This window comes from Adelges cooleyi, unplaced genomic scaffold, assembly GCF_023614345.1.
Source record: "Adelges cooleyi isolate 19-005CV unplaced genomic scaffold, UGA_ACOO_1.1 ACOO_flye_CR_arks_rails_tigmint_CR_PRNA_30, whole genome shotgun sequence".
Taxonomy (NCBI): Eukaryota; Metazoa; Arthropoda; class Insecta; order Hemiptera; family Adelgidae; genus Adelges; species Adelges cooleyi.
The window spans coordinates 17,484,722-17,509,140 of NW_026095971.1; the positions used below are offsets into that span (position 1 = coordinate 17,484,722).

The 24,419-nt window shown below is 31.5% G+C and overlaps 2 protein-coding genes across 5 annotated transcripts in view; one reads left to right on the top strand and one right to left on the bottom strand.

Moving 5' to 3' along the window:
* Positions 1-24,419, top strand: part of LOC126838646 (uncharacterized) — a 221,124-nt gene that overhangs the window by 135,493 nt on the left and 61,212 nt on the right. The window lies entirely within an intron of this gene.
* The window catches only part of LOC126838643 (uncharacterized), a 58,707-nt gene that overhangs the window by 18,056 nt on the left and 16,232 nt on the right, over positions 1-24,419 (bottom strand). For 3 of the 4 annotated variants that reach the window (XM_050573236.1, XM_050573235.1, XM_050573237.1), the window contains exons 3-6: positions 14,395-14,545; positions 4,146-4,213; positions 2,796-3,283; positions 13-419 (exon numbers count right to left, since the gene is read on the bottom strand). In XM_050573236.1, the coding sequence (XP_050429193.1) occupies positions 13-419; positions 2,796-3,283; positions 4,146-4,213; positions 14,395-14,545 (1,114 nt within the window). Of the gene's footprint in view, positions 1-12; positions 420-2,795; positions 3,284-4,145; positions 4,214-5,331; positions 5,831-14,394; positions 14,546-24,419 lie in introns of those variants that run through there. The other variant, XM_050573238.1, reaches the window with a different exon arrangement.

A 24,419-nucleotide genomic window follows, 5' to 3' on the forward strand; every position in this document is an offset into this window, starting at 1 on the left:
TATAATTGTTACCTGTTAATCAGGATGGTATCGACCAGTGACTGCGTCTGGTAACTGTCTATGCTGGCCAGGTGACCGCCGCCGTTCCGGACGCAAAACTCTTCGGCTTCGTTCCAGTTGAGCATTTCGTTGACGATGGTCAGACACCGACCGGCCTTGAGTGACACAGAACCGTACAAACACTGCTGTACGATTTCGGCCACGGGTTCTGCCCGGTAAGACACTATGAGCGTGGGCGCCCGCGACGACGCCGATGACGATTCCAACAGGACTACATTGGCTTTGGACAACATCGACATACGTCGCTTAATGCTGTCGGCCATCGCGCAGTGGGACCATCGTACGTGGCCGTCGGTCAACCGGAACAGCATACCGTTGCACGCGGCGGCCGTGGATTGTTGGATCGTTAGGATATCAATCTGTGGATGGGTAAATAAAATGAAAATTTTCGAAATATTTCTAAGCTTAAAATGTAATCTATTGGTTTTGTTTTCGGAAAGGTGAAAAATTAATGTCACTCGAAAAATATCGACCACTATTAACAGGAAGCTACCCATCCGAAATTAATCAGTGAAAAATGGTTTTGCGGGGGACAGGAACGTGAGGGCGATATTTATAGTAACCCTATAAAATGTTTACAATGCAGAGAAAATAACTTTGTCTACGAGGTAGCGCTATTAGTTTTTTTATAACTTAAGCACAATCAAAATTATTCATTCGTTTCATTCAATTTTTCCCCCTTTTTTTCTTTAGTTTATAAGAAAATATTAAGTATAGATATAAAAAAAATTATAAAAACGCTATCCCATAGATAAAGTTCTTTTCTATACATTGTGAAAATTTGGTAAATCTACTGTTAACCTTCATGCGCTCGCGCCTCCTAAAGTTACACTGCCGCTCGCGAGGACGGCAATTTGGCCGTCCTTATTTTCTTTATCATTTTCGTGAGTTATTCTTTATTTAAGGTGGATGTTTCGAAATATTTAGAGTCAATTACCTCTAAGACAACATTGGAACATAAAAAATGTTAACCAAAAATGTTTATTTAAAAAATAATAGAAATATCCTTCATCGGCTCGCATGGACGGCAAATTGGCCGTCCTTTTAAATTTTCGAGAAAAATTTTCTTCAGAGCACCAAGGGAGTGGTAAAAGGTTCTTGTAATTTCTATTGATACTTGCCTTTCTTGCCTCCTTTTTCATAATATAAATCCAGATCGTAAGTATAAAAAATACAGGCAAAAATTCTCGTTTTCGCTCGAGTGGACGGCAAGTTGGCCGTCATACTGACACTACTGAGTTTGTGGCTATACTGAACTGCTGGGGTGGACTGGTTTGACCAAATTCGATCATATTCTATCGGAGAGATGTATAACTAGAGAATACATACCCTTCTCACCGCTTCCTTGGCACTTTAGACAATAATATTTGCAAAAATTTATAAGGACGGCCAATTTGACGTCTGCGCGAGCACACGAAGGTTAATACTGGCCTCACATACTTGTCCCGCGCAAAGCAATTTCGATGGGAAAAAATTGTAATTTATCCTATAGAAATAACTGTGATAACCTGACAATACAAAAACGACTATCAATAAAGTACCCTCATTACTGTATTAATAAGTGTGTTCCACACTATGTTCCAAACTCTAAATTAGGATTTTGTGTAAAATTGCCTAGCCTATACTTTTTTTTTTAAGTATTTTTTTTTTTATATTGTCTATAAATAATTATAACACATATGAAAAATGAATAATACATTTTTAACCAACCAAAGCTCGGTATCAAACGCTAATTGATAACGAAAGAGATTTTGTAGCAATTAGAATATTCGGAAAATGTAGACATCCTATCATTATAACCTGAACTCTTTAACTTTAAACCGTCGATGTAAAGAGCTTTTATTGTAACTGGAGATTCCGGCAATGAAGTTATGATGGTCTATAAACACAGAACCTTAATGATGTGCCCGCTTAACCATGAGCGACCCCATAAGCCCACAAGTATAATCGATAATAAAGTACTTGGCTCGTATGCCGCTGTTCCTTTAACATTTACTACACTGTGTACCTTACCCTATCTACAAACGGAAAAGGTTTTCTGCGGTGAAAATCGGATAATAGTATAGTTGCTATTTAATAACACTATTGTCGATGACAACGCATACATCTTCAAAAGTAGCTATCTGACTCATATTACTTACCTTTTAACTAAAGTTCCTCTACTAAAATGTTTTTTAACATTGTTGTTTTAAATATTCTAAATTAACTTATAATGTTGTAAAGATACATGAAAGTACCAATCGCTAGCGTTGTGTCTGTAGACTAAACCGGATCAGTGAACAATAATATAAACAAGGTGAAATAGTAATTTTTTTCAGGAATATGTTATAAACTAAAGTATGTAATTTTTGTATTTTATCGCATTCTCCTCTGAATTCAGGGATTCTCTTATTTGATACTATCAATATGTAGTATATTTATAGCCGATATAACCCACAAATGTCCATTTTTATTTTTTTCATAACAAATTACATAAAACACAAATACTTTCCATACTTATATTATTCGAGCCAAATACTATACTCATTGGGGGAAATTTAGAGAGGATTTGGCCTTTGGGGTACTAAAAGCCTTAAAAAAAATATTATAGCTTAAAATAAATGGTGTGACACGAGTGACTCGTTTTGGTTTCTGCGCAGTACCGTTATCTCGTGAGACAGAGTAAACCGAGGAATGATGACTGATTTTCGACTTTCTCGAGACCAATAGAGGAGTTATTAGATATACACACTGACCGCTAGCGGTTTGACCGCCTCGGTGGTGTCTCCCGTGAGTTCGGAATGTCCGTACGGTACAGTGTTGATGAGCAACCTGATTCTGTAACCGTAGGGCTGAACGATTTCGTACCGGCACTCGAGCCCGGCGTCAAACATGATGGTGCCGTTCTGGTGTGTCACCTCGTTGTCAAAACAGCTGGCGGCATATCTATAGGTCAACGAGAAGGCGAACCTGCCGCCCGAAAAACTTATCGACGGCGGTTTGCCCACGTCGAACGCATAGTGTTTACTCGACTCGTGCAGGTCTTCTAGCTTTCCGCACACGGGATCATAGCCGGACAGCTGGAGATGGCCGCGTTTGCACGGCACGTTCAACTTGGTCAAGTCGACGATCAGCCGGGCCCGGTGCTGTTGAGGGAACCTGAGCACGCACTCACCGTGTGCGGCCGTCGGTAGGTCTTTGGAAGACAGAGAACCCCATTCGGGTAACAAATGTAAATCGCAGTCTGAAAACGAAATTATAAACACTAATTATTAGTATAAAGCCGCCAATGTCACATCGCACATGAGAAGGGTGGAAACCGACTCGATGATATATACTCGCTGAAAACTCCTAATAAGATAACAAGCTAGTTTTGATTAGAAAAATCTTAAGCCACACACTTGTGCTTATGCTTAATAAAGAAATAATTTTGCGCTAAAGTGCATTATTTTTTGTGGTAAAGGTTTTTTTTATTGTTTTCTATTTCATTATTTTATTGTTTAATATTTAGACAATTAAAATTGTATAGTTACATAGAACATTATTTCAGAAAGGGCTAAACCTCCACTGTACTTTTTATTTTTACATGTTAATCAAATGCACAAAATAAAATAAGTACGATCAAGTACTTAGACTTAAGCTAGGGATTATTTATTAAAACAGGCTACTATCGATTGACAATGTAAGCCGTAGAAAATACAATTTTTTTTTTTAATAAACTATTATGTATATAAATGTTTGTAGATTAGGACTTTTACTGTGCTCACTTGAAGATTTTGCTTTATTTCATGCTACTTTTTGGTTATGACACGATAAGACAGATGTTATTTTCAAGAAGCTAAGAAACGGTTTTCTATCTGAATTTTTAACAAAAAGCTGTACTTACAGCGAAGGTTTTTTTTATAAAAACATTAAGAGGCTGTGATAATATTACAAATTTAATAATTTAATTTAAATAAAATCGAACGACCAATAAATAACTCTTATTGCTGTAAAATTGCGGCGTTTTGACAACTCAAACACTTAGTTATTGAACCGCTCTAAATAAAAATGTAGTGAGCCGTTTTTCCCCTCAATACATACATGATACAGATTTCAATATTTACCTTTTAGAAGTAGGAATCTTTTTTTCGATAGGTTGATCTCCGACGTGGCCATCGTACTGTACTCCAATCTGAAACAATGTGAAACACATTATAGTTTTTTAATTTTTACTGAAGTCGGTTTTCCGTCCCTAAACTGTTGTCTGGTGTATGTCGACAGATGCGCCCGGCGACAAACATCCATCATCCCAACCTATACAACGTCTCTGGTACGGTTTAATTTTAATAGATGGATTACTTAAACGGAAATGTTGTAGCTAATTATCACTAGCAGTTCCAAATCGTTAACTCCCCTGCCGTCCGTCAATTTAAGCGTGCACGCATTGATAAAATGTGTGAGATGGTAATCGATCAAAATTCAGAGGCGTCAGAATGATGAATAGATCAATCGCAAAAGTTCATAACATGACTTTGAGGAATTTACCATTATTCTCGAGAGATATTTATAAAAAGACCCTATTTGTCAGAGAAAGCAATTTGTGTTGGAGCATAAATGTATTAAGTTTATTTTTCAGTTTTACATAATATTATTATGCATACAACCCGAGGACAGAAAAAATAATAAAAACCACTTCACTTCGGTCGTCTACCGATTAGCATTTCAACAAATTGTCGAAGAAATTAAAAGGGTTTTCCCTTCGTTTAATTTACTTTATTACATTAGCGACGCTTTGTAGTAGTACTTACAGTTCAAGTGCAGTCAGCATACAAAAATTAATAATAAACTCGAACTCCTTAAAACATTTCTACTTATACTTTTTGCAAATTTTAAAGGCTTTATGAAAAAATATACCAATTTCCGTCGAATTAAATTATGCAGAACACTTTGGAAATCCATGAGGCTGTAGTCAAGTAATATGTGACCAACCTAAAAATACTAGACACCCTCCCACATCGTATCCGGCGAAACCTTAGTAAGATGTTTAAAACTGAAAGTGTTGGTAACATATTTTGTGATAAAAATAAATCAATAACCTCTTAACTGAACGTCTTTATTCAAATATTTCAATAAATAATAGTTTTAACATAACTCGTAAAAATATAATAGCTAATTAAAGTGTAAATTGCAAATATTTCTATGTTATTTAAACGAATAGTACATGCTGTACTAAAAAAATGAAATATATTACATTCTTAATAAGAAAATGCGTACAAATTACAAAAACACAACAAATTAAAGTTATTTTACCTATGTAATTTGCAGACGTTTATTTATTAAAAATGTAATAAAATTGGTTATATGAATATTCAAAACGGCAGTTGAAGAAAAATATCTATGTACACAAATCCTAAAACTATATGTTTAATACGAGATTGTTGTCAACTTATGATTTATTATAACCTTCGAATTTTAAGATATCAAGTTATAATAAGAGCTCACATTCTAGCGAAAAAAATGAATTTGTGGGCCATGATATAAAAGTATTGTGCAATATAACAGGTCTAAAAGAATTATTACAAGTTGAAAAACATGTAAATATATCGGATGTTTCTCTGGATTTAAAAAATCAAATTGTACCTTTTTTGTGTATACAAGTGTCCTACCCTACCATCTATTTTATCTAAACGACGTTATAAATTTATTAAATGATACAAAAATGTAAAAATATTAAAACTATTAAGAAAAAAAAATTGCCATACATACAAATAATAAATGAACACGTATGTACTATATAAAAATAAATTAAAAACTTCGTATATATATACTCCTAAGCTATAGATATATATATAAACTATAGATCTATCCTAAACTATAGATATATATATATACTCCTAAACCCCATTTATTATTAAGAACTATGTCTTAAGACAAAAATTCCATACAAACTTGTAACTACTCCTTTAAAAATATTTTGAAATGAAATGAAAATTATTTAAAATATTAAATGTTTTTTTAATTTGTAGTTGTATGGGGTTTTTATTTGAAATTAGGAGATATTAATTTTAATCGTCTTTTTAGGATTCGAGGCCACTGTGAACCCGAGCTGGTCGCGCTGTAATAAAAATTGTATGTACGACTTATAGGCAAATAACATTATTATATATGTATGTAATATTTATATTATATATGATTTGGTTAAGTTTAAATACATGAACAGATACACAAAAATAACTCAAAAAATTACAGTAGCTTCAGAATAGTATACTTCAAAGGAATTCTAAAAATAATGATTATTAAAATCAATTATTTGAAAATTATAATTTGGACGAGCTAATTTTTTTTTCAGACCCCTGTGAGCTAGTTTCTAGTTCTTTCAAACGTTTGTAATGATCAGACTCTTCGAGACTTATCAACGTGTCGATCACACCGAAATCGATGCCTTTAGTAATTGTCTGGATGAACTTGACATATATATTAGCAACTCTGAGTACGTCTCGTGGCCTATTCGTATTAGTGTTCTCTAAATCTTTACCTTCAAAGCCATTTTCAAGTTGAATATGTTTATTAACTTCCATTAACCAATCTTCCGTCAAAGTTGTGTACATTATTATTGGGTCGGTAAATGATGCAAAATCAATATTAGCAGAGGCCATGCTTCCCAAAGACTTTTGTATATCATTAATGTAAGAACGGAAATTCCAGACGTTATTCTTCAATATTTCGATTACACTATTGATGCTTAGATCGTCAGTCTGGCCAATCTGAATGGCGAATTTATTCAGATTATCAACCATAATTCTATTGAATATATCAACTGCTGTTACTTCTTTAATATACAACAAATAAACAATGACAATTCTCATGACAATTGCTTTCAGTACGGTTCTGAAATCCCGCTGTAACATTATGAGATAATCTATATATTTATACAATGGGACGTTTAGAGAGTTGGTTTGCTCAAAAAGTTTTTCCAAATATTTCGGTAACAATTCATCGTCGAATGGAACCCAAAACTTCATTAGTTGATCCCTCATAATTTTTGATCCAACCAGGTCGTATAGTTGTAATTGTCTGAGTTCGAAGCGTTCAATCCCTGAATCAGAAATAGCATTATATTTTATTTGATGTTTTAAAAACCTCTGCTTGTTTTGCTTCACTGACAATGCAATGGCGTTCTCGTTACTGACAGTAGTTTTCTTAATCTTATCCATGTACCTAACGCATTCGGGTTGATTATTCACCTTACACCTGATGGACTCGGTGAACTCTTCCAGCATTATTTTGACGGCCTCGTGAGCGGACAACATATACATGTTACCGTTCTGGTTGCTCTGGATAAACTTTTCTGCTTTTATGTTGTACTGAAAAAATATCCACATGACTTCCGTGAAACTTTTCCGACTTGTTTTCTTGTTTTCTTCATTATACGCATAATTCAACATGGATTGAGCCTCTTTCGTAAACGTTATATTGCAAATTTCTTGCACGGTGAGTTGACTCAGCTTCTCCGGTTTTGACAGATAAGTCTCGACTAAATAAATATGCGCCAGTGCACTAGTCACAAAACTGCATTGTATTTTAGTTTGCTCGTCTAAATCGTCGTCGTCAGCACCTCGAAAACAACTTATTATCGACAGAATAAGAAATACCTTGAGAAGTATCATATTGATTATGATATGATTGATGACACAAGCTTTTGATACGTAAAACCATATAGCAATAATTTGATTATTTTTCTTAACTCAACAATGTGTTGTTTGTCTGTTTTGAGCATTAGAAAAATATATATTGTTTACTTACAAAATAGCAAAAAAGAATTTGGTATATGTTGATATAGTTGTGTTTATTTAATGTGCATACGAAAACCATTATGAACAGTTGGCTCGTGAATCATAGGTAATAATTTATATTTGATTATACTTCTGAGAGGAACAGTATAACATAATTGAACAATAATACATCAAAAATTAAATTATTTTGTTAAGTAATTATTTCAACCATTTTCAATTATGTCACCACTCCGCTGACCATTTTTCTTACTGAAAATAAGCATTAACACTGTGTAGTGTTGTAGTATTGAAGTCTGTTTCGAAATAGGTACATAATAATATGTGTGTAATTTTAGCTTCAATGCGATAGCTGAAAAGGTACTAGTTTTTTAATGATGCAGTTTTTTTTTGTGTCAACTATTTTATCCCCAACATTGAAAAAACCAAAACAAATTTACCTTACATTTTGACTTGTTATAACTTAACGTAAAACGGTCGGATTGAGGCAAATATTCAATAGAACATTTATTAGGGATGCTTCTATTCATAAAATTCGTATTATGAACTTAGAGTATTTTTCATATTTTTCCGCGTTTAACCCACCCCTCCGCAACCTTTGAAGAGGCATTCGATATTTGACGGCGATATAGATGGATTATAAACGACCGAAAACATTATTGATTTATTTATCTCATTAGTCATTGCACGTCGCGCCATGTTGACTATCTAAAATTTATCATTTATAACCGACGGGAATCCAAGCCCTTTTTTTATTAAAAAAAAAAATGTTCTATTATAAATCACAATATTCCATATTTTCATTTTAGAATGATTTTGCGTGATGTGATGTAGGTACAATGATCATTGAAAACCTTGACTTTTTTTGGACACATACGAAGTATGACTTCCGTTTATGTGGGATTTAAATTTATCATCGACACAAAACAAATGTATTACTATTTCCAATAAATATCGTACGTATTATTTAAATTTAAAAATGAGAAAAAAGTTACAACTCTCTTCATTGGTTGAAATACGACTTGAAAAATGGCGTAGAAAAATAGAATCAGATATTATGTATTATTTCTATTTAAGTGGTTAAAGTTTCATTTTTCATTTCACTTTCACAACAATACCTAATAGGTGTACATCATTAAGAGAAATACGCGAATCTAGTTATACTTAATTGTATTACTTTCAAATATCATATTATGTAGGTACACAGACCAATAATATCGTCTATGATTTATACTGTTTGAATATACTGAATATACTACTGAGGAAATTAAAGTAAAGTAATAACTAAAGTAGTTAATAGTGGAATACATTACTGTAGTAAATAAAATAGGTAGTTCAAACCAATTGTTGTTATTTAAAATAATATTGCTCATATAGCAGAATAAATCACTAATAAACCAAAGGGATTGGCAAATTTAATTTGGCAATTTTGACAATATATATAGTATAATAACATGGTAAATATTATATAACACATTGCACTGTATATATAAAGTTTTTATAATAATAAATATATATGTATACATACACTGTTCATAAACCGTAAAATTCAATAAAATTACAACGGCATAATGTTAGGCAACACGCCCTTGAACTAATAAAAAAAAGGTAAAATAAATAATTTATGAATAAAAAATAAGTGAAAAACTCTTGGAGACTTAATGATATATATTATAAAACTTTTGACATATACTTAAACATGAATATGTATAGTCATAAAACGTTTTTAGAATATAATTAACGTAATATTATACACACGATTAGCAATGAAAGCCTGTTAGCACCTTTCTATGTAGTAGTATAAAACTTTTTTAATATGCTAAAAATAGCTCAAGAATAAGAAACATTCGACTTGAAGGTAAAAACTCGAGTTAAAGTCTAAATTTTAAACAAATGTTTAATTAATCAGGGGTATTTTAATAAGAAGTTCCACGAATCTCTGGGCTCTAAATTAAAAAATCTAAAAAACTTAATACACATTTTTCAAACAATAAATCAACTATTGATCGAATAACTAATGACAAAAAAATATCGTCTCTTTTCGATTAGAGCCATGATGTTCAATTGAATTTGTAAAAAAAAAACCGAGTTATTTTTAATGATCCAGGAACTATACGAGCCATAGATACTACATACGTCTGACAGTGGCGTATTTAGGGAAGGGGATGCGAGGCTGCGGCCCTACACGAGATTTCAGGAAATATAAATTATTGATTACAGTGCATTGTGTCCTTTATAATTTTAATAAATGAAAGGTTATCCAACCCGAAATTAAAGCCTGGCAATGCCACGGCATAACGAAAATTGATCCACAGTTTGTTTCGGGCCATGACTATAATATATAACACATATTATAATGTATGCATATTTATGTTCTTTTAATTTTGTTGTGAATTAAAGCAGCACGCGCGTTTTTTGTTAGATCAAATAGCTACTGTACCGATAAGGCGCCATAAAAACTATAATTTCACGTAAAAAATTTAAATTAAAAAAATCTAAACGAAATCTATCGACTGGACGTTGTGTTATTTTTATTTTTATGTATCACAACACTGGACTTTATTTTGAACAAACTAAATAGTGAGTATACTATACTGTTTTCGAACATTTTTAGGTATTATGTAAGCCGTCAGATATATTATTATGGCCATAAAAGCAAAACACAAATAACGAACCCAGAAATATTAATTTTTTTTTTATTATACATACATTTTTAAACTTTTTAAAATATCCACATACAACTGCTCTTTGTTTTACATTTGGCGTATTATTTATGCTAAACTCATTAATAATATCCAATTTGGTTATACACAATCTATTGTCAACAGAACCAAAATATTTACTTCATACATACATTTTTTATATTATAATGTACACAATTACATTATGAAAAAACGCATAGGTATACGAGTATTGAACATCTGCGTAGTAATGTGGTTAGCGTTAACTTTTTAATATGTATTTTTTAAAATGTATCTCTATAATATAGCCTTAATATTCATTATAATCATTATTGGTAGTAAATTGGCAACAAACCGTAAATATATTTTAAAAAACAAAAGTATAATATGCGAGAAATTAACAGTAGCTGCCAATTGACAATTATAACTATGACATTAAATTAAAACGCTCTACGAGATGCGATTTATAACTGTAATAAAATAATATTACTAGTATTTATACTATTAATAACAATTTACTAATATTTATACTGTCAGTTAATATTAAATGTCTGATTTATTATTAACGCTTAAGGGAGGTTGCCGGTTGAGTTAGGCTAATCCATTTTTGTTTGCGGTAGCTTATAATTGAATTAACTTTGTCTGGCAATGACGTATTGTATGAAATATAATATATTTTGTATAAAACTAATATGGTTTTATTGGTGGTTTTGTAAAATTACATTTGTAAAAAAAAAAGTAATGTAGTTTGTTGTATATTTTAGTCATGACTGTGTATTGTTACAACCGAAGATGGAAATCAGTCTTTCATACCATATCTCAATAAACAGTTTCTCATTTAGCCATGAAATGTTAAATCCGATCTTCGTTAGAATCAGATTTGTATACATTGAATATGGTACCTATCGATCAAATGTATAAAAGTAGAATACAAAGTAAATAAAAAGTAGTGATTAAAGAAATCGAGAACTATTGAAACATAATTTTAAAGTAAACAAATTTAATACTTAATATTTTAAATGACTAAAAAAAAGGTTATCCAATTTTGTACCGAACGTTGCTTCTACAGTTAAATTGGTCGAGAGTAAACGTTTAAATAAACAAGTCATGCCTATTAATAAAAATATATATATATATATATAATTCTAACTTAACTCGATAAATCTAAAATTCGAAACAAATAGTTGTTGTTTTACTGTTGTTTAAAACTTGTGTTTAAAATAGACCATCGCTGTAGAAGTAAGTTAACCAAAAAAAAGCTTTTAAAACGTCAAAACGCGTTTTACTGTAACTTGGATTTTTGATCAAATGTTTTCTATTATACATTTTCAACGTGTACGAATTAATTATTATAGGAAGAACAGCGAATGTAATGTAATTAATATAGATAACTTTTCGTTTCCAAGCTATACAGTCAAATGTTTAGCAAAAAAGTTTGTGAAACAAAACGACAACAAAAAAGTGACTACAAAAAGTGCAATCGGTTAAAATTGTTTTTTTAAATGAGTTTATTTTTATGGAAGTTCATAAATTTACAAAGTATTGCGAACGTTCATTTGTAGAACATACTCTATAGGACTGATTATGTAAATTTGATTTAAACTAAACGATCCGCTATATCAGCGGCGTAGATTTGGGTGGTTAGGCTTTTTTAAACCATACAAGCGAAAGTTTAATCTCTATAATACCTTTTGCAGTAATACGTGTGGTACAATACCACAGTAGGGTTTTTTTTTGTTTTATAGAACTCCCGACTTATTCTACGGTCTCCGAGAAAAGCCAAAACAAAAACCGAGAATAACGTTAACAAGTCAGCCCACGAGTCAAAGTGAAAATTGAGAAATAAATAATGCCTTTCGCAGCCCTAAGTATCGAACGCGACGAAAGTGTCAGGGCTTGCATTAATAATAATAGCGGTAGAGCATCGTGCGCCGTCGCCTTGGTATAATATTTCAGCCTTACAAAATCCGCGTGCATAGCTGTGTAACACTATGGTAGGATGGTCCACAAGATAAAACCCCCAACAGGAATACCTTCTAGAGCCGTTTTTGCCTTTTCGCCGTTTTTCTAACGTTAAAGGCGTTCGTATTCGATGGCGTATGTCCTTTTTAGAGTCAGCCAAAAGGGGTTTTTCGCACTCTTCTTTATGTACACGAATAAAGGTATTTGCCGGCCACCACAACAATTAGAATGGTGAAATGAAAAGTTGGCAAAGCCTCAAAAGCATTTGGTATAGTCATTGTAAAAAGCGAAACGATAAATAATGCACAGAAGAGCTAAAGTAAAACATTTGGCCTTTGGCGCTTACTCAACCTAACCGATTACACCGGTGAGATAATTACTGAGCGCGGTGTATCTTCTCGGAAGGAATGTATGCCATTAACCCTACTACTAACATTTCTCTTATATTTTTTTGTCATGTAGCGAAAACACCGTGGATCCCAGCACAAAAATAAAAATAACCTCATCGCAAAACTATACTTCCTCAGCTCTGCATCGACACCGGAATGAAATGTTTAATATTTTTTCAAATAATATTTTAATGTAAAATAATTGCAATATCTTGCTCAATTGTAAAATCGAATTATATAGGCTACTACAAGAAAAAACCGGTAAATCAGAGATCGATTTTGTAAAATAATCTATATTGGAACAAAAGTTTCAAAAGTACATTCCTACCCCTTATAAATTCAAAAATAATAATCTGTTCAATTCTATATCGTTAGGTAGGTATAGCGACTATGTGGATTCGAATTTTCCCCTAAAAATGTTACCAGTATATTTGTACATACTTAGACTGTACAAAATGTATATAATATAAAAAATACCTATCCAAAGTAATAAAAACACATACTTATATAAAAAAAATAATAACGAATCCGTCTAGAAACCATCATCTCCTCATGAAGGTAGCGTTTAGCCTTACAGGCCCGTTAAGCTGATGATGATGATGACGACTTATATAAAAAAATAATTGGCATTATGAATCAGTAACGTTATCTAGTCATCATCTTCACCTTTCAAGCATGTCAGATAGGCCACGTGTGCGATTAACACTGAATTTTTATGAATTGGTCACCGCCTACTATTACTGAAATATATGAAAGATCAAAATTGTTTACGAAGGTCGAAAGAGTTAAATAATGAATTGTTTAATAGTCCATAAATTGTTTTCAACAAGTTTAGTTGAGCTCTTACATGTTACATAGGATTAACCTATAATTTAAAAGTATAACAAGACAAATATTTGGTGCTAATAATTGTTTCTAATTTAACAAACTGTTTCATTTCAATTCGTTTAGGTATATTATCTTATTGAATAATTTATTCAGCTATTTTATTACTTTTAAAATAACTTTGCTGAGGTAATTCAAACTGACAACTACTTGTAATAAGTATTCTCCAACCCAAAACCTATATTCTCAAATCAATTATTAAACAACAATACTAATTGTTTTAAAGTAACAAAGTAATAAATATAAATTATGTAAATTAATTGAAATAATTATTCTTGTACATCAAATTATTTGTAAGTAACCTTTTTTGATAAAACATTGAATACCTTTAAAAAAAGTTACACGTTGAAACCCTAGTTGAACGACTGAAGCAAACAGCCCGCAAAAACTAATTCATCTGCATTTTTTTCCAATTAGTTAATTGCTCGCATTTTTAAATTAAGTTTTGCCGATTACAATATGTACAATAACGGTTATTTATTGCTTAGTTTTTTAGGCACTGGTATTTCGTGTTTAATTTTTGGAAAGCGATTTATGGCTTTGAATAAATTAATAATTCAATCTAATTTAACTGTGAGCATAAACCAATTTATTGGAGTATATTACGGAACTATATATTTTTTTTAATGGAAAATGGAATTTTCCAGCTATATATTTGGTCATTACCTGAACGTGAGATATTTGTGCGAACGATCCGCAGCCGTGGCAGTCCAGTTCAACGTTATAGGGTCACCGTTGGAAGGTTGTCCACGGGCTAATAGCTTTCCGTTCACGCTTAAAGTGTAGTTGTACAGAGTCGTCGTGCAATTGATTCTCACTGTAAGAAGAGTATAAACATATTGTAATAGTATAGTAATTAATAAAATTAATTCAATTTAACACTGGCGTGTAACATTAAGAGTTATGTTTGTTGTTATCGTGCTCGGGTTTCGGATAAATGAAAATACAGCCTGGAATCTGCGGGCATGATTTATTGTCTTGTTCGACTGGCGCCAAAAGTCTTTGGTAAGAAAAAAAAAAATAAGGATAACTTTGTTTTCACGCATATAGGCGGTCTGGTGTGCTAGCGTCATCATCATCCGGAAAAAGCATTACCATTTGTCATCGACGACGGGCGGGAAATCCTTGTGACCCGGCGACGGGTGAAATGCCTCTACTTATGGCCACATAAAGTGCACGACCCCTACCCTCAGAGCTTACTAACCCCACCTGCAGTCGGCCATATGGGTTCTTAGGCCCAGGGTAAATACCCCGGTGATTTTGCTTATAAACTTAGTGCTTTCTTGAGCTCTATCGTCATTTGAAATTTAAACAGTAAGGTATACAGAACGAGGGGAATGTCGGGTGTAGTATTATTCTTATCTGAGCGTATTACTCAATCGAGGGTTTATGTCTGACCCCAAATTATATTTTAAATTTCATCGTTCGTTATTTGAAAAAGCTGATTCTTCGGTAAATTATATAATTTCAGTTCAAGGACCCAAACTGAATTGTCTGAAATTATTTCCATAGGTCACATCTGAATCGGTGTTAAGGTAAAACAAGAATATCAACAATTGTTTTGTTTGAGACAAGTTGAAAACGTTGTGTTTTAAATTACTATCATAACTAGATCGTACACTAGAGTTGTTTTTTATTTAAACCGTCCTAATAGTTTGACTGGATTTTGAATATTGACATTAGAGGTCAAGTTTAAATCATGCTATTGCTGTAGGTTTTTTTACGGAAGTGTTTGCATGGACCAAAGGGTGGTGTATCGCCTACATTAATAATGGTTCCCCTCCGTTTTTTACCTTCTCCAACATCACAAAGAAGCATTGTTGTCGGTACTACTACTAAAAAAAAAAAAGAACATTTCAATTTGTAATATAAATCCACATCTAAAACCCCGCCTGAAAGGTTTTCTTCCTTTTTCTTTTTTTTCATCAACAACGCAACTTAATGGAATATTACGACAAACTTCTTAAAGGTGCAGTACACTGTACAGTTATTAGATCTCAAGTTCTGTTTGTTATCCGGATAATATGAACGGCTAAATTGATTTTATTGCTTATGCGATACTTTACATCTATACTGGTCGCCGTCAGTCGCTAATAAATTCGCTGTTTATCCAAATGAAACGAAAATAAAGTAGAAGTCGTACTGATAATATAAATACGATAGTTTGACCTTTACGGTATAGCCAATGCAAAATACTAGTATAAAATGTTTTTGATTTTATTGCGATTTGTTTAGTAAATGCATAGAACCCAAAAAAAGTTTAAGTAAAACAAATTGTTTTTGAAAGATCTTTCGCTGAATACAAATCACAATTCCGATGAAAAATGAATAAAATAGTACTGTTCAATTATTGTTGATGGTATTAAAAAGGTATATCAAAGAACCTAAATTTTCACTTTTTAATGGACATTTAGCAATTATTAATATTTGTTACAATTTGTTTTGGTAATAATGTATTGTTCAGATAGGCTATAAGTATTTTGAGTTAAGAGTTTTTAACGAAACTGTTATCTCGTCAATAGACAATAGTAACAGTTTCTTTTTAATAATATTTACTCAAAAAATATCAATTACAAACAAAAGAAAACCATGAAGTATTTAAAAAAATTGTACTACGATAAATGTACAATCTTGAATAAATTATAAGACATATATAACAAATATGATAAAATGTTTTTAAAGAATTGAAGGTCTGTAATTTGAACTGGCGAGATCAGGCTATGAAAGTTGTAATTTTACTATGCATATTAGTTTTATAATGTGTCGGTTAAGAATTAATTAGATACAGGGTTGAATTAAACAACTGTAATAAAATGACAGAAGGTTGATGTGTTAATTTTTATTAATTTGTATTACATAAAGTAGGGAAATATCATATAAACCGGTGATTTTAATATCAAGCTCATACTTACGAATAAAGTCAATTTTATCTGTAAAAAACAAATTCATTTAATTTAATAAATTTGTAAATTTATGTCCCTAGTCGCATGATGTAAAAATTATGTTCTACTCTAAAATATTGTTTTCCACAAAAAATGTTAATTTGAAAAGGCGACAAAAAGTTTTTCTGGTTGTAATATCTGTTTCACTTATATCTGCTATAAAAATGCCACGAAACACAAAAAGCAATAAATGTAATTTGCTTATAGAATATTATTTTATACTCTTATTAATAGTTTGACGTTTTTAGATAATATCAAGGGCACTAAAACAACCATGTTCAGTATACAACTTCTATTCTTAACGATTGGGTTATATATGTTTGCTCAAGTTCACCTACATAAAACTTGCTTTGCTTCTTGTACAGTATAATTATTAGGTTCTAAATTTGTCTTAACTCTTTTTTGTACACAGCAGAGTTATATTAAAACTTTTTCATATACTCGTAGATTCTCTAATACATCACAAAACTAATTAACATTGGGGGTTCTATATTACAAATACGTTGTATTTGTGAAATTATTTTTAAAAATGCATTTATCACCCCTGTACGTTATATTGTTATTAAAGGCACAAGTAAGTCAGTCAAAAATAAAATTATTTTCCAAAATGTATTCCACGAATACACGACATTTTTTTTTATAAATTACCGACATTTCTTAATCGGCCACTTCTGTGGTGAGGTAGCGACAAAAGGAAGTGTAATATAAGTAGTGTTTGTGGTCTAAAACGACTTTGAAGGAAATTATAACGTTCATTCGGGGCCATTAAACGATGTAATACCCGCTGAACGTTATATTGCTGTTACAGTGGGTTCTGTACATGGTTAAAGTTCATTAATTTCAGTGCTGTCGACAGTTAACTGTGGACAATATAAAGCGAGCTTGTGTTAGGACAATTCAATTACGTCGCCTAGTTATAAGTACAAGCTGTCGGGTTGGTCGCGAAAATTAATTGTCCGAGTTTGTAAACGACTACACGGAGCACATTTTGAATTTACTTTTAATCGTACATGGTACTTGCGGAATTTGCCAAAGCAATGTGAGAAACGCTCCGAAAGACATATCTTTATTATAACCATACGATATGAACGATCAGGGTGAAATTGCCTCGATGAAAATCAATCTAAGTGTTGTTTTTGAACTCATAACCATCCGGACTGCAGTGTTTTGTAATGTTGATCTCGAATTAAACATGGTCTTCGACCGAGTGCAACGATAAAACTATGCGTTTGGCCCTAAGTCTGGCTCGTATTGGAGTTTAATGGTCTATTGTATATTGACCGAACAACGCGATGCTAACCATAAAAATATGCTGAGAAAACGGAAAACTCTGGTCATTAAACTCGGACCTATAAAAAAGAATATAATTTAGATAGTATTTCAAGAAACAAAAAAAAAGAAGTTGTAAAACTTAACGTTGAGTTGTATAGACTTATAATAGTAAACACACTACAAATAAAACTTATACGGATTTTCAGTAAACAAAGTTTTTAAAATGTATAAACTGTCATCCGATGTCTTTACTGGTTAAAGATAAACAAAAATTATACTGAAGTTTTAGCCAGTTATTCAACAGAGATGAGCTCTTCGATAACTTGAAATAAAAGCGGTTCATAATATAACGGTTAAATTATTAAGTTTTAGGAATCCAAAACGAAAATGAACGCTTTATAAGTAAAAACTGCGAGGATTTTTCCTAGCCACGAGGGGAAGTGCCGTGTTTTGCAGGTAGTAATTCACAGCTGCGAGTAGGTACATAATATTTTAGTCTTAAATAACGTTCGAGGAAAAGTAAGAGTTGAACGCTTAAACTTGCCATACGTCTGCATAACCTTTTCTAACTTCGGTTCCTTCTGACATTTAAAATTCAAAGTCAATAATACTTAAACTGATATAAACTAAATAACGCATTTGGATAATATATAAGCTTGTTTTCGAGGATTTTTAGGAAAAAGGTGTTTTTAATTAGCTTGGAAAACGTATTGAAAATTAATCTGACTTGTAAAAAGTAATTTTTTTAATGTAACAAAGGCTTGTATAGAAAGGAACAAACATTTTAGTGGTAGGTAAAAATTGTGCTGAAATTCTGAAATAAATTTAAACAAGTGTTTACCACACATAACATGCAAATACCTAAAATAACATTTTTAAAAAAAAACCTATAAATTTAAACAAAACCTCTGCGATGCTCTTAACAGATAAGCAGAAACGTGGCATTTTTCGTTGACATTTTCGTATAGCATTACATATATTTCTCTTCTGATTCAATATTATATATTATATTATATTCTGTGGTAAAAATGAGTTTACAAAGCTCATTAAAGGTTTCAGAAAATTACATCATCTATAGATTACAACGGTAGTCTTACTAATTGTATTCACCAATATGTTCCGAAAAATGAATATATATGTGTAATAAATAATTAACAAGGTATTTGGGTACATTGTATAATATAATATATAATATAAATAGTTGTATACTTTGCGAAATGACGACAGAAGAAAGGCGCCACCGTACGGTTTCCATTGTCATAATTTTTCAGATGGTTCTCATTTTGGTTTATCACTTGCAATTAGCGTTTGTCTCTGCAGTCGAGCGTCGCCAATAATAATGAAATGCTATATTGAAACAATTGCAACTCGTATTTGAATAAAATTATATTTTACTCCGACGGTACAGTTTCATCGGTATTGTACGTATTTAATTTAAATCGGATGTGCCGCATAACTTAGCTCGGTATGACGGTAATGCATGTATAATAATATACATTGTATGGTATTATTATTTATTGTGGTAGATCCGCGACCGTTGCGAAAATGATAACAAAATATACCGTTGGTGCTTAAGTGGTTTCCCGAAAACTCATTATGTAATACATTTTCGATAGTATTTAAAAGGGTAAAACTATGAGCCCGGAGGCAGGGTCTGTTATGTTTAAATAACTTTACATATAATCACTTTCGACGGATGCCGGTTTTCTAAAAACACTGGAAATATTCAAACCATTAAAACGCGCATTGTATAAAAAACTGTACGCCGTATCCGCCAAACCTTTAGTCGTGACCGGAAACACAATTTTTTATTATTTAAAAAAAAATAAACTTTTTAAACATTTCTCAATGGCCAACAGATGGTGGTACCTTGGAAGTTCATTGGATTTGGTACTCTCCGAGGGTCAAACACGGGTATAAAAAAAATAAACGTCGACCGCGTACATACAATTATTTTTTCGGTCGATGAGACCTGGACGGTAAGCTTTTGTCATACTCATAGACAGTATAGGTTCTATAAAAATAATTTAGTGAAAAAATAAATTATATCATCATCCAAAATGGCAAAATGCATTCAAGGATATGTCCCCGAATCATCTTTTAGTTTGTAGTTTTTAAGCTATTTATTGTGTGGGTATAATGAATGCATCTCCCGCATGTAAAATCCTTAAGTAATTTCTCGGATACACGCTGAATCGTGGATATACGGTTAACGTATAGTACCCTGGTACTCAAATTCATAAATTGACAAAATCGTGACTAAAAAGCTACACTGCTTACAAAAAGTACTGTACGCGTTTTCGTTGCGGATGGAAAGATTTTGGCTTTTATTAATAGATACCCCAAGAACACGACGTACACGCTCATAAAATAAATTTATGTGTTCAATACAATTTGCCCGAACCTACAGCGACACGGCGGAGAAGGCTTTTCCCTTTGGTCGATAAGCGGCTTTAGGTGTATAAAATATTTAGCTGCACTTTCCTGGATTCGTGGACGGGTCGTTAAAATCTCACGAGCTCGGATCAAATTTACCAATAATATTTAATAATGAAAAATATGTGTTTTTTAGTACCACAATCGCGCAATCCGGATAACCGTACTTCCAAGCAGTGTTAAGCCCAGATAATAAAAACAATTATCTAGATAAGATAAAAATAATTTCATAAAAAGTATTTAGATGTAGTTAAAAGATGAGTAGGTTTTAATAGATGATAACTTATCTAGATAATTCCCGACATTGCTTCTGAGTTACATTATGACTTAGTAAATTCAAGAGTACCGTGGAACAAATAAAATTACATTTCCAGTTCTGTAATTTAACAAATAAGCAAAATAATACATCGAATTGATTGAAATTCTGGTTACGATTTAAAAGGTCGAATCATAGAAAAATACATTTACATAGAGGTGTGTATTCTACTGCATTTTAAGTATAATATTTTTAATGCAAGTACTTTACGAACTCCTTAGGCAAAATCTGGTCGGACCGATTGAATTTTATTGTGACATTTATTAAGTAACTTTGAACAACAAAACTAAATTAAAATGGTTAACTTTCCTCTGACCCTCAGTATAAAAAGGGTATTTTATTTTACGTACTAAAGCTAGCAAATTTTATTAAGGGTGTAACATTATATATATATTTATAAATTATGTAAAATTAATGAAAGCATAATGGCTGTAATGCATCTTGTAACAATGTGACGTTAACAACGTCCAACACTAAGCATGTCACCTGAAAAGCGACACAGGTGAATCGATACATAAATAAAAAGAAAATAATATTAAAAATATAACAGCGCGTTTTTATTATTCATATACAACGTGGACGATTTTACAGTGACCTAGTTTATTCTCGAGTGCATAATATGATGTATAATTATAATTTGTTTCATGTATCGAACGGGTAGGTAGCGAGTACAACAAAAAAAACACTGTTGTCGCGCAAGTACGTACATTAAACCTACTTGAGCGTAATATGAAATAATGAACATTTTATAATCGCGGGAGATGTCGAGGGAATCTTGTCGTTTTAAATAAAATAAAGTAAAAGTACACGACACTCTATCGTTATAATATTTTGATAGTAGTACTATGCGTGTCTTAAATCCGATTTAAACGGTAATAATTGAAGTTTAATATATATTATATACTTTAAATCGTCGGGACCAAATGGCGTGTGCGCTTGGGATTTGTCCTTTTTCGGTTTGTGCAAACAAATAACAATAGTACAATAGGTGTACTTGAATTTTCACGCGTTTGTTTGAATTTGATATTATATAATATTGTTATTTCACTAATAATAGTAATTATTTATAGCGCACGTATGTACACAAGTTCGCAGTGGGGCTGCACAAACACTTATATAGCACCGAGTATGTATATTCACAGTATTATTATTACATAGCGCCATATTTTGTATTTATTGTTTATACAAAACAAAGTTCGCGTGCAGGTGGTTAAATCTACAGGCTAAATCAGTATTACACTTTATTGTGGATAACATTAATTTCACTTGACCTAGTTCGTTAAGCGCTTTTTCTTTGTTTTTCGTACTAAAAGTATGCGAGTGTGAGCGTGTGCCGGGGTAAAGCGGGGTGGAAAGGGTACATTTTTCATTAGAATCACTCGTATTATTTTAAAATGTTAATAGTGTCGAGTTTTTCTTATATAGCAGCCGACGCGAGCGTCATTAGTGATGGCACATTATAATACCAAGAAAAAATTACACGAATATGACTATGAAATTGCTATACGTGCAAAAATCTATGATAAAAAAACGTTGGATACAATTTAGCATTACAGCTCAAAAACTAGTATCGATAGTACTATTGGTACTAATTTTATTAGTACCAACATTGAGTATACTCAATGGTACTAATAAAATTAGATCCAAAGTTAGGTAAAGATTTCAATTACTGGGAATTGTGACGTCACGAGAAAGATGACGTCGGGCACTCCTAAAATTTGGGATTTACTGTTCGTATTTGTGTGTATATAGATAGAAACTTATACAAACTTCAACCAATGTACCCGCAGACAATTAGACTAGTTTAAATTTGTTTAATACAAATTGAATATTTTACATATATAAATGTATTCAATGATTAGTCAATAAACATTAAATGTTATGGCAATGAAAATATGTTTAAGCCGAGGATAGTAAAATTTTCCAAACCAAGATTTACATTATTTGGTATAGCTAATATTAAAATTATTTATAATATGACATACTAATAGCTTAGCTGGATTTTTTTAACTTGTAAAATAAAATCCATTAAAAACATTTTAAAGTTAACATACAATAATTATTATTAAGACATTGTTATTCATGACATAATTTATGCAAACAAATTAATTTTTTTTTTACTTGTAGCCTGCTTTTTAATTTTTTTATTCTATTGAAACACTATGGTCACGAGGGTATATCGAATCGACTTTGACCTTAAAAGACCAACACTCCAATACCAAGTACGTTTTTGCATTTTACTTCACGCGATCGCTACTTACCGTGGCACGAATTTCAGTATAATAAGTAACAATGGCTGCCTTACAGATTGTATTAAAAAATTAAATAAGTTGTTATGCTCTATGCAAATATACCGCAAACACATGCCATTTTCGCCTGCATTGTTTTTACCATTATGCGACCGTCACGAAAGGTCGTACTGCAAACATGTAAAAAGTTTTGAAATTTAAAAACTGCGCGTACCACTCACAGTGGCGAAGGTCTCTTAGGAATTATAGTATTTTATGGCCATTATCAACAAACCACTTACCCAATACTCGTGATGGTTGAACTTTGAAATGTCTTTGGAATAGGCAAAACAAAAATTAAACAGTTTGGAAACGCAAAAAATACTTACCTACTCTGTTGCTTTGCCAGAACTTAGAAGTAACGAAAATTCATTTATTTAAATATAATTTTATTAAATATTTACTACTTCATATTATAATTGCAAAAGTATTATACTACATAATATATAATGAAGTAATCATGCAATGTCTGAAGTAAGAATTAAAATTATTAAGCAAAAATTAAATAAAAATAAAAATGTATTCTAAAGAAAAGTAAGTATTAAATATAGTAAGACGAAATAGTACAAGTCTCATTTTGATCTCTTTTCAGAAGCGCAAAACATATTATATTAAATTTAATAGTTTGAAATGTGGTTTTTTATCGCAAGGTTTCGAAAATTCACCGTTTTATTGTATTATTGTAATAATGTTCTAAAAAATAATATGGAAAGTTGGAGGTTCGTATATTTTTATTTATTTGATGGTTAATGAAAAAAATGTCCCATTTATATTATTTTGTTTTATAAATTTAATATATGTCAATATTAAAAAATATATATAATTGGCGGCAAATTAAATGTATTTTGGTGTTTTATGTTTCTTTTTTCTTAAATGCGAGAGAGAAGGAGAAATTTTCTTTATGATTTCATTTACTTCTAACAATGTTAAGATATGAAATGCTTTTTCTTTTAATCTTATAACAGCTGAAGATGTTTAGTACTGTAATAATTTGATACAGTGTTTCTTAGTTCATAAATAATACCGAAAACCTACATAACCGCATTTTATCATGTATAAATTATATTCACTAAGCTTCTTTAACACACATAATGTTTTACCACCCACAAAATCTAATACTAACTTACGGCACGTACGTTTACCAAAATACACTCATATGTTATTCATGTTAAGCTTTTCAGATAAATATATCTTTGTTCGGGGATAGTTCAGGCAAAGTAAAATTATTTCCCAAACTTTTTTTAACGGTGGACCGTGTAGTTTATCTACTAGCGTTTTGATTTCAATGTTTAATGTTATTTTAAGTAAATTATTATCTATTAAATTTAAAATTAATAAAAGTTAAATAATCAAAGCTTGGTGATTATTTAATAATTACAGAATGTCTTAAAATCATATACATGTTTTAATAGGTTTTATCGTTATACGTTTATTGAA